The sequence below is a fragment of the Mustela putorius genome, unplaced genomic scaffold, assembly GCF_011764305.1.
Source record: "Mustela putorius furo isolate JIRA1106 unplaced genomic scaffold, ASM1176430v1.1 tig00003909_pilon_pilon_pilon, whole genome shotgun sequence".
NCBI classification, from domain to species: Eukaryota; Metazoa; Chordata; class Mammalia; order Carnivora; family Mustelidae; genus Mustela; species Mustela putorius.
The window spans coordinates 19,497,362-19,508,845 of NW_025422057.1; the positions used below are offsets into that span (position 1 = coordinate 19,497,362).

General features: G+C 52.4%; 1 protein-coding gene across 2 annotated transcripts in view; it reads right to left on the minus strand.

Annotated features, from left to right (window-relative positions):
- The window catches only part of MXI1 (MAX interactor 1, dimerization protein), an 81,523-nt gene extending 70,241 nt beyond the window's left edge, over window positions 1-11,282 (minus strand). Inside the window, exon 1 of one of the 2 annotated variants that reach the window (XM_045068883.1) lies at window positions 10,770-11,282. In XM_045068883.1, coding sequence (XP_044924818.1) covers window positions 10,770-11,031 — 262 coding nt within the window. In that variant the 5' untranslated portion in view covers window positions 11,032-11,282. The remainder of the gene's footprint in view (window positions 1-10,769) is intronic. The other variant, XM_004763873.3, reaches the window with a different exon arrangement.
- Window positions 11,283-11,484: the final 202 nt, after the last annotated feature.

Consider the following 11,484-nt stretch of genomic DNA (forward strand, 5'->3'; position numbering starts at 1 on the left):
CTCACCAGTAGCTCCCCTGTTGAGAAACACTAGGTCAGAAGGTTAAAGAGAGAGAACTCATCCTTCATTCAATAGTTATTCCTTAAGCATCTGTTCTGTGTGGGGCACTAAGCTAGATGCTGAAGACAGAATCATGAATGAAACCAGTCAACGGACCCGGGGCTCACTTCACGGTGCTTGTATTCTAGCCCGGCACACTGATGACAAGCAAGCAAACTCAGGGTAAATCGTGATACGTAGGATAAAGGATAAATAGTAAATTGCAGGATGGCTTCGGGTGGACAGAAAGACCAGGGCAATCACAAGGGCTGTCTAGGCCGGCTTTCTCAAACTTTAACGAGGACACAAATCACCTGGAAATCGTGGTGAAATACAGATTCAGATTCAGCAGGTCTGAGGCAAGACCTGGGAGTCCCCTTTCCAACAAGCTCCCAGCAGAGGCCAAGGTGCCCATCTTAGGAGACCACACTCGTTCTCAACAGTAAGGGTGAGATAGGAAAGAAACTACTGAAAGGTTTGAAACAAGTCCGCGACATGAACCCAGTTATATTGAAGATCACTCTTGTTTCCTCGATCTCCACTGAGGAGAGGAAGAGGTTGGACCTATGCCGCTTGACCAGAACCAGCTGGCCCACGCGGTCACGGTGGCAGCCAGGGTCTCCAGCTCATCTCTGCCACTCACACGTGCTTCTCCCCCGCCCCCGCCCACCCCAGCTTCTCTGGCAGAAGCCCTTGGCTCCAAGCAGGGCCAGACCAGTTGCCCTACAAGCTCGAACACCTTCAGCAAACCTAGTACAGCCTGATAGGGTGTGGATTCATACCCCTGACACCCTAGTGTGCAGAGCCACAGGAGCTCTACTGGTTGGGTGAGTTCCCCAGGGGGTGCTGGGCAAGGCGGTACTGCACATGCAAGGAGCGACACCCTAGGACTATTGCCCTTCAGAAAACGGGCCTTAATCTGACTTTAGTGTCAGTACCCAAGGAGCCCTGGAAGGTTTCAGCGGCCTTCTCTCCGCCCTAGGAGGAGTGGGAAGTAAAGGAACTCACTCCAGGGAGGCATTCCCCAAGGGGAACCCTCAGCTTGGACTTCAGACATTCCAGATTCCATCTCTTGCCTCTTGCCCCTTGAGGCCCAACTTCTCTTAAGGAAAAAAAAAAGAAAGAAAAACCTAGGTTTGAGCCTCAGCTCCACTCTGTGCTAGCATGTGGCTTTGGGAAACGTAGCCTTGCCAAGGCTGAGGCTCTCCTCATTTACGAATCAGGATAATTCTCGCACCCTCCTTTTGGATGGTTGTGAGGGTTTTAATACAGAGCACTTAGCATTGTGCTGGTGCATAGTAACTGCTCAGTAAAAGGGGTTATTATCGCTATGCCTTTGGAAAACAGAGACAACATTGCACTTGTCAGCAGTCCCCTTGGGGACAGGTTACCAGACTCCTAGGAGACAGGCAAGAATTATTTATTGGTCTCTATTTGTCTATCATTTGTGCTGGAATATGAGCTGGAACTGGAGACCATACCGTCTGCCCTTTGAAAGCACCAAGCACAGGCCTTGGCTCCTGGCAGGTTTTAGTAATTATCTGTTGAATTGAGCTAAATTTTACAGCTGTTAGAAAGAATGAAAGAAAGTTGCATGCAAGGCACTCAGAGTCTCCGGAGTCAAGCAATACGGTATGGGAGGTTGGGTGTGGCGGAGGAAGAAGGGTGCCATAGGGTAGCTCTGGGCCCTGCAGAAAGAAAAACAGAGGCCATCCCAGCTCCCACCTGCCACCCACGACCACAAACACAGCAGCCCTGGGCACGCCCTCCATTTTAATACAACAGTATCAAAATTATCCCAAATCATCTTAATTCAAGTATTCTTGCTAATGGCCATAAAGACACAAGAGTAAAACGTCTCGAACTGTAGGTAATCCAAATCCCTTTTTATTGGCTTTAGTTTGAATTTCCCAATCTCCCCCAGGACACTATGTTTATCTTTCTAATTTTGCAGTGTTTAAATTTCCTTAGCAGATGCTGGAGTTGGATATAAGAGGTATGTGGCCAAGGGCATGTTTGTTATATGGGAGAGTGGGCTTGGTAGGAACACTAGTTATGGACAAACCTCCAAGTACAGATGCCCCAATCTGTAAAGAACTGAGAGTGGAATGTGTTTATTTACAAGGCTGCTTACAGGGTACTTAGTTTCCTAAGCTCAGGCGGCGGGGGGGGGGGGGGGGGGGGGGGGGGGGGGGGGGGCAGTCAGATCTGTAAAAAGTACAAAGACAAAGACTAAACACAAAAGATTTTAAACACAGGGTGAGGGTAGGGGCTGCAGGGAGGGGAGAGGGACTATTCCTTTAAGGAAACCTAAGATAAATTTTTGTCCCATCTGCAATGATGGCTAGAACCAAAGACACAAAGTCCAAGTCAGATGCAATGCTACGTTGTTGGGGTTCACTTTAAGACAAGTGAATTTCTAAAACCTAGCACTGGAATAGAGTATACACTCCACGCATGAGGGCTGGACTAGCACAGCAGTGCCTGACATAAAGCAGTAGTATGTGCTCTTTAAATATTAGTTGAATGAATGAATGAAGAAATTCACAGAACAAATGTAGGGAGAATGCCTGATAAGCAACCTAGTTCCACAGATTATAAAACGATTTGCTGCAAGGGCCTTTTAAAGAGAGGTTCTCCAATCTAAGTTTGTTTTTTTGTTGTTTTTTTTTAAAGGGTTCCTATTTACGTATATTTCCTGGAGATTGATTGCTCAAAGCAAGGGTCACCTGAACTTTCAAAATGTTTCACAAGCAAGTGGCCTAACCCAACTCAGGCCAAGATGAGGAAGCAAAGAAGAAGCCTCAAGCTCTGGAGGGTGGTGGTAAGTTCCCATTATCTTTGGCCGGAGAGATCAAGTCAGCTGTTGACAGCTTTCACACCTCCAGCCAGGCCACTCAGGGACAATGATATCAGCGACAATTACTTCCCCTTAGTAGCAGAAGAGCCAGAGAGCAGGTGTTGGTCCCTCTGGAATGGAAGCCTCTCTCCAGTGTGAGCCGAGAGCTCCACCCACCATTCCCAGAGGAGGCCCCTTTGGGAAGACTTTTATTTCTCCTCCTCAGATAAGGTTTGGGTAGCCATCCTGCCACTGTCACTGCCTTTGGGCTCCTCCTGATTCCTCCAGCCGCCGTGTAAAAGAAAATATTTTTTTCTAAATGGCAAATTCAAATGAGCTTCATTTTGAAAGACTATTGAGAATGTTGCAATGACCTTTGCAATAACTGGACACACCCTAGGATCAGTAAACCAGGTTTGAGAACTGCTGACTTTATAAGCACCTGACCTGTAAAACAAAAGCCCCGTTTGGGGCTCTGCTTGTAATACAGTCTCACCACCAGGCAAGAGGCCCAGAAGAGTCTGGTTCTGCCTCTGCTGTGTCATCTTGGGAAAGCCACTGTCCCTCTCTGGGCCTCACCTTCCCATCTCTACAGTGAGGGTGATGGATGCTGTGACCACTGGGGTTCCTTCTAGCCCTGACACTCTATCTTACCACCTGCCTCCTTTAAAAACAAACCCCATGGGGCACCTAGGTGGCTCAGTGGGTTAAGCCGCTGCCTTCGGCTCAGGTCATGATCTCAGGGTCCTGGGATCGAGTCCCACATTGGTCTCTGCTCAGCACGGAGCCTGCTTCCCTCTCTCTCCCTCTCTCTGCCTGCCTCTCTGCCTACTTGTGATCTCCGTCTGTCAAATAAATAAACAAAATCTTTAAAAAATAATAATAATAATAATAAAAACAAACCCCGACATGGAGTGGAAGGAAGAATGGGAAAGGCAAGAGAACGGTTCAGCAGGCCAGACTGCAGTATGTGCCTCCCACCCCTGATTCCTGCCTGCTGAAAACTGCTTTCTTCATTCCACAAGAAGATTCCTATTTCTTGCTGGGTTGTTGCTTTTTTACTCCTTTTTCTCCTCTGTCTCTCTCCTTCTCTCTCTCTCAACTCAAAAGCCACAAAACCACAACTCACCTTCCCCAAACGGGTCATTTGGAAGCCAGAGCTGTCGGGGGGTTAGGTGGGTCAGGCCTGGCATACTGGTGGTATCTAAGCGAAGACCAGGCCAGGGCAGCCATGTGCTTCTCCTCCAGAAACCCAGTTTAAATCAATATTTATCCAACTGTATTTATAGAAAGTGGAGATGGTAGGGAGGAGGAATGGGGTAAGGAGGCAGGGGGGTCTACAACAGAATAAGCCACAATGACGGATGCAAATCTTTGTGGCCAATTCATTTCTGCAGGGCCAGGCTTTTTTTTAAAAGGCAAAAGACCCGGCTTTTGATGAACCTGCTGTTGGCCCCAGTACCATAGCAACAGCCCAAGTCCTCTGATATGCCCAGAGGACAGACTTGGGAAAGGCAGCAGGAGGGGGTGGTGTTTCCTAGGAGCCTAAACTTGAGTTAGGGCCAAGAGAGTTCAACAAGTCTGAAAAACAAAAACAAAACAAAACAAAACAAAACAAAACAAAACAAAAATCCTCTCTGGTTGGCTCTTCTGTCCTCGGCCTCACTTCTAAGCCTTTTCTAAGCAGGGTATGTACAGGAAGACCTTGAACAATCAACAGAGTGCTTCAAATACCAGCTCTGCTTTGGGTGGCTGGGTGACCTTGAGCAAGTCATTTTACGTCTCTGGACTTCATTCCTTGGCTGGTAAATGTGTACATGCATAAGTGCTTAAGACAGCAGGCTCATTCTGGAATCAGAAGCCTAGGTTCGAAACTCAGCTCTGCCACTTACTAAACCATATGACCTTTGGGCAAGTTACTCAACATCCCTGCACCTTGGTTACCCCCTCCATAAAATGGGGTAATAAAATTGCACATATCATGGGGTTGTTGTGAAGATTGGAGGAGATAATGCACATTTAGCCCCATACTTGGTATATAGTCCATGCTCAAAAATGGTAGCCAGTACCTATATTATGCAACACAGTTAATTGGTGCTGCAACATGCAACCGTCTTCATTTCCCTGAGTTTTCCCTCCAAACTCTTGCCCAGCCATCCTCAGATAAAAACCCCCATTTCTGGGTGTGTCAATGGGAGAGTGTTTCCATCAGCCATGGAGGATCAGTGAACAGCTATTGTTTCGTCTTGGAACTGATGGGACCTCCTCCCCCCCCACACACACACACACCAGGAATGGCTCAGTTCAACTTCTCCAATTTCCTTAGGGTCCCTTGGGTCCCCTCTGTGGTGTGCCCAGTCCCTAGGAGCTCTGGGGCTCTGAAAGCCACAACAACATCCTCAAAGTCTTCTTCTGGCATTTACCAGTGGGCAGAAATTTTATTTAAAACTTGGGGGGTGGGGGCTGAATCCGAGAAACATAATTTAGGATGCAGCACAAAAATAAAGACCTGACTTAAGAATGTTCTTTTCACAAAGCCCCCAAAAAACAAATATCCCACTCCACTCCCACCATAAATCAACCCACAGAGTTGTCAGGGAAAAGCGAATGCACATAGTCATGCTCAATACATATTTGCGGAATGAATGAATGAATTGTAAGTTGCCTGCTATGTAGAAATGTGACCTGCTTGAACATTAGTTGCCATTAAAGTCCTCAATTTTAGCAAGGCTGCCCTAGTCCCCTGCTCTCTAAGCTAGTAACTGATTCACTTTCTGGGTCACAGCGGATGACAGTGGGCACTTTCAACTCTCCAACCCTAACCTACCATCTCTGTGCAGCCCCTGGTCTTTAAAGGCCAAGAGCAACCTATGTTGATTACAGGAGAACCTCTTTCCTTGGAAGAGATCAGAATTTCCAACACTTCTCCAAGCCCCCAGAAAGTCTTTACTGTGTCCCCTGGCCTTCAAACCTGATCACTGTGCCATAGCCAGTACATGACAAATCCAACCAAAGAATGCATATTAAGTGTCTCCTGTATGCCCAGTGGAATGCTATATGCAATGGTGGGATACACTGAAATGCTATAGGTGATCATCTCCCTGGGAATATAAAGCTAATACACAGGTAGTGGGTAGAAGATTGCATGGTTACTGATTATCAAAGCTCAGAGAAGAGGCTATTTATTGAGCACTTACTATATTCCAGGGACTTTAAATGTTTAAATGGAGCACCTCGTTTAGTTGTTCAGCAATGATGTGAGGCTGGCTCTATTGTTATCCTCATTTTACAAAAAAGGAACCTCAGAGAGGCTGGTTAACTTGTACCGAAGTCACAAAGCCAGTAAGCAGCAAGGAAGAGGAGTCTGGGCCCTGCTCTGGGTTCCCTGTAAAGCTCTCAGTCTCTCAACTACCCTGAATTAAGAAATAGCCAGAGGAGGCTGTCAGAGGAGGTGGGAGCTGACCTAGGTCTTGAAGGATGAGTAAGATACAGATAACCCTAGAGGAGTAAGAGAATGAAGCCATTCTGACAGAGGGAAGAGTCTGAGTCAAGCAGAGAGTCATGACGGAGAAACGTGCTTGCGGGTCAACCTGCTGGACAGGAGCAGAGGAGATCAGGCGAGGAAGGCAGGGAGGAGCCAAATGACACCACAAAGCAGCAGTTTCCTCCATGAGGAGGAAGAGGCTGCTCCTTGGCCTGTCCATGCCCCTAGGAAAGCCCCTCACCCTCAAACCCAGCTAATCCACCCCAGACAGTAATCCATGATCTCTACTCCCATGTAATCATTCTTCTCTGTCTTAAGCATGCCCCCCCCCCCCCAAAGCAACCTTGCCCAGACACTGACTGTGCAGCCCATTACTATCCTCTGGATGTTACCTGTTAACAGCAGCTTCTGCTTGTCCACTGAGCAGCTTTTCTGTGAGTCCGGTTCTTTTTCCCTTTCAGTTTTAATCTTCTCCAAAACAGGAAGTAAATATTTTTCTAACGATCAGTCAGTCCTACGCGGCCACCCGGCCCCCCCTCCATTCACTGGACCCCAAATAGTTATAGAAGACCAAGCCAGAGGTGACTTACGTAAAACTTCTGGTTTTGTGATAACTGGTCCTAGTCTCCATGATTAATATTTCTGGAGCCCTTTAATCTGAGATCCTTAAGGAGTCACATCAGTTGGAACGGCAGGAAAACGCTCCCACACATCCTTGGGAATCCTTGCCTTGCACAGAGCAGCCCGTCAGTAGTGGGTGACTTAATTTGAATACCCTCCCCTGAGGAGCCGCACCATATCTACTGGGAATAATTCAACACCGTGGCCACAGCTTGGTGAGCACTCCTACTACGGAAACCTCAAAGAGGCAATGAAAAGCAGTTCTGGCAACAATGGAAAATAAGGCAAGCTCCTGCCAAGTAAGTACTTTGCAAACAACAGTAAAAACGAAACGTGTGATCTCGTGACCAGGGTCTACTGGTGCATTTCGGGAAGGTCTCACAGAACCCGAAATGGAGAATCAAGGCTGACACCCGTTCTCAGGGGAGAAGAGCGTCCCTTTAAGAAGGGATTGTACCAGCTGGCCACACTACAGCTCCCAGAGATTTCCTGGCTTGCCTCCTGGCTCCACCTACCAGTCTCTGGCCCCAGCAACGCGTGACGTCAGAGAAAGCTGAAGCTGGCGATAGGCTGAACAACGCAGCTAGGTCAAGTCCAGTCAGAGGAAAGAAGTTTGTCTCCATGTGGAAACCATGTGTCTCTAGCTGGGAGGGGGAGGAGGAGGAGGCGGAGAAACTGAGATCAAGTGATTACAGGGGAACTGGCAGAAATGAAGGCGGGGAGGTTGTGCACCTGAGCCGGCCAGCAATGCCCTTTGCAGTAGTGACCTAAAAAGCAAAAAAGAAAAAATAACTTGCCCAACAAACAAAGCTTGAGCCCTCCTCCCATCATAATAATAATTAAACAACTAGGATCCCTGCTTCCTTCCAAAAACCAGGGACCTGAGAAATGCTGGAGTCCTATCGGAACGCCCAGATCCCCCTCCCTCCCCCAACGAGTGAATGATGTCAGCGTTTCGGAAAGCGGGGCTCTGAAGCAAAACAAGCCCCGCGCGCGCGGAGCGACCCGCAGTGCCCGAGCCCGGCGCACGCACGACCCGCCCCCCAACTCGCGTTATTGCTGTGCACACGCGGACCGCCGTGACGCGCGGGCATTGTGTGCAGCGAGCAGAAAACAACGGCGAGCGGCGCCAGCGCGAAGAAGCGCCCCCAATAAAATGAGGCAGATGTAGGGCCCGCCGTTTTCCATACCAGGAAACCCAGACCCAGCGGGAGGTGTTGGGGGGGGTACCGAAAGTGGGGAGGATAAAGCAGCCTCCCGTGGGCCGCTTCTCTTTGCAAGGGGCATAATAGAGGACCCGGCGATGGTCGCCCGTAGTTTGCTGGAGGTCACCCTCGCCAGCGAGAGCTGTTGGGGAGGGGGCGAGGGCCTGGAGCTGGGCCCCCACAGCCAAGCCCCGCAAGGCGCAGCGCCCCAAGCTCTCGGGGAAATCTGGGGGCCGTTGGCATCACGTCATGCAGAGCCAAACAGCGGCGGCAAATAGAAGCAAGAGAGCTAAAAATACTCCCGCGGGGAGCCGGCCGGAGGGGGGGCAGTGGGGCCGAGGGGCTGATTACGCACACGAAGTTGACTTTGACTGGGGCGCTGAGGTTCCCGAACCCCTCTCGGGGGGCTGCGGGGCTTGCAGCGCTGAGGCTCGGGAGAGGGACCGGGAGGAAGCCCCCTGGCTTCCTCGGCCACAGGAGCCCGGCTCGGCTGCCGCAGGCCCGCCCCGTGCGGGGTAGCCCGGCCCGGCGCGCCCGGCCCTCTGCTTACGTGACTGGTGGCCACGCCGGAGACCCGGCACGGGGTAAACTAGGAGGTGGCGGCGGCCAGGGCGGCGGGGGACGCCGCGGGGGAGGCGGCCAGGGGGGGCGGAGGTCTCTGATTGTCTGCGGGGGCGGGGGGGGGGCGGGGGGCGGGACGCGGTGGAAGCTCCAGCAGCCTCCCTAGTACACCATGCTGAGGGTGGGGGGGAGGACCAGGTTTGCCACACATTGCCAAGGTGCCCTCTTTGGGTGCACCCCCCGCCAGAGTCGGCACCATGGGACAGACTCCGGAGAACCCCGGACAGGGGTGAGGGGTAGCTAAAGAAATCGCGCCCCTCCCCCCTCCAACAAAAGCAAACACGCCAAACAAAACCACGTCTTCACCCAGCTCCCCACCAGCTCTGGCTTTTCAGAAACTACCCTCCTGACGAATGCCCCCCACACACACACCATGAATAATTGCAAACTGAGTCGGCTACGCAGCCAGCGATGCGCCTTTCTGGCAACCCTGGCACTCCGAGAAAACAGGAGAGAAGAGAAAGAAAAGAACACACACAACCGTCTCCCAACACAGATCCTTGTTTTTGCCTTCAGCCACTGCACAATTGCGCTGGCAACACACGGTTACTTCCACCCTGGAGGCCTGGGGTGTTGGTCAGCTGAGGTGTTTTTGTGTTTGATGACTGTTGTTGTTGTGTTTTGGGGGGGGGGGGGTTTGCAAGATCTGACACGTTGCAATCGGACCATTTTCTCTCTCTCTTTCTCGTCTCATTGATCTTCCTACTTGTTCGGACAGATGAAACAGCCTGGTTTTCTCCAGTCCATGGGTTTATCTGCCTCGACCCCTTCCCCCAGCTCTTATTTGTGAGCACCGTGCTGGAGACGCCGCACACGCGTGCCCCCGTTAGGACGCTGAGTCGACTGCCTACGAAGACTGGGGGACCCAGCAGGCAGGGACAAAAATGAAACAAACAAATACAAAAAGGAGGCCAGGCCCGGGTGGGGCTCCCAGCACATCCCCCCCCCCAAACATTGCTCTCCACCTGAACCCAAGAGAAGGAGTGGGGGGGTGAGGGCGGGAGAACCGCAGAAATCGACAAGGCAGGCGCTTGCCTTCCTCGCCAGGCGCGCTCCCTCGTAAGTCGTCTCGCGGAAAATAAAGAAACCGCACACAACAGCCCACACCTTCTTCCCCAACTATTGTTTCCTGCGAGATCCCAAAGTTTCCTTTTAGCTGTGTCCCCCTCGCCAAGTTTCCCGGGCGCAGGACGGCGGGTCCGGGGCGAGCTGCTGGTGCTGCCTGGCCCAGCCGGCCTGTTTGGGGGAGGGGGGCGGCGGCACCCCAGGGCAACCGAGGTGCTGGGGGACTGTATCCGCGGACGCGATGGCCTGAGCCCTGCCGCGAGAGGGGAGGAAAAAAGCACCGTAGACAGGAGGGAGAAGCAGAACCGAGTCAGCCAGCTCAAGCCCACGCCGCGGAGGGCTGTTTGGTTGTTGTGGTGGTGGTTGTTGTTATTGTTGTCGTGTGTGTCTCTGTGTGTATGTGTGTGCGTGAGTGAGTGTGTGTGTGTGTGTGTGTGTGTTTTCTCGAACCGCGGAGCTCTGCCTACGATTTCCAACTTTCGGCTTCTAATCCCCACCCCACCCAGGAACGAGCGACAGAAAAACAACACTTGTCTGCCCGAGAAGGCTGGGGGGGGCGGTGGAGAAGGAAGAAAGGCGACCTCGAAGAGATGAGCCCTGGGCTCAGTTGTCAGCAAACAACACTCCCCCGCTTGCTCCCCGCGGTCCTCCCAGCCTCCGGGAGACGGACAGACGGACGCACCAACAGGCCCCCCCACCCCCCCTCGTCTTTGTTACATCTTTAGCAGCTTTGTGCGTGCGTGTCCTTTCTCCGGTGTCATCGGCTTTACAGCCGAGGGCTGGATGTGTGTGTTGGGGGGAGGGGGGCGCGGGCCGAGCAGGCGACAGGGGTCGCCCAAGTGGTTGAGGAAGAAAGAGCCGGGCGCCGAGGCGGAGCCGGGGCCCCTAAACTTACTTTTGTTTTCTTTCTCGATCTGCTCCAGGTAGCTGGCGGCCTCGAGCAGAATCTGCACGTTCTGCAGAAAAGTGTTGATGTGCTTCTCCATCGAGTTCTCGCTGGTGTTGAAAATGTCCGAGAAGGGGCACCTGAGCTTGGCCCCCGCGGGTTCCTCGGGCTGGGCCGGGGGCTGGGGCGCGGCCACGGCCGGGGGCGCGGCGGGGGCCAGCCCCGCGCCTTCACAGCGCGCTTCCTTGCGCGGCCGCCCGCGTTTGCCCATGGAGGAACCGGGGTCCGCGGAGCTGGTCCTCTTTTGGGGGCTGCGCTGCCCGGCCGAGCTCCGGTCCCCAGAGGAGACCCGGCTGGCTGGAGCGGAGGAGGCGCCGAGGCTAGGAGGCGACCTGACTTCCCGAGCCTCGGTGCGTTCAGTTGTGTGTGTGAGTGTGTGTGAGTGTGTGTCGGTCTCGCAGTGGGTCTGTGTGTATGGGAGATTGAATGAACCTACAGGACAGACGGAGGCGCTCTGGCGCCTGGGTCCTAGTGCGAGCCTGTCGCCATCGGACCGGTCAAAATAAAAGGTGGAGACAAGCGAGGCAGGGACCGCCCTCAGCCCGTCTCCGCACCTTCCCCGCCTCTCCCCAAATCTTACCTCAGAGTAGAGCGCTGTATTTCAACACGAATGGAAAAAATACTCGATGCCTCTAAGTGGACCTGCATAAAAACAAACTAGTAA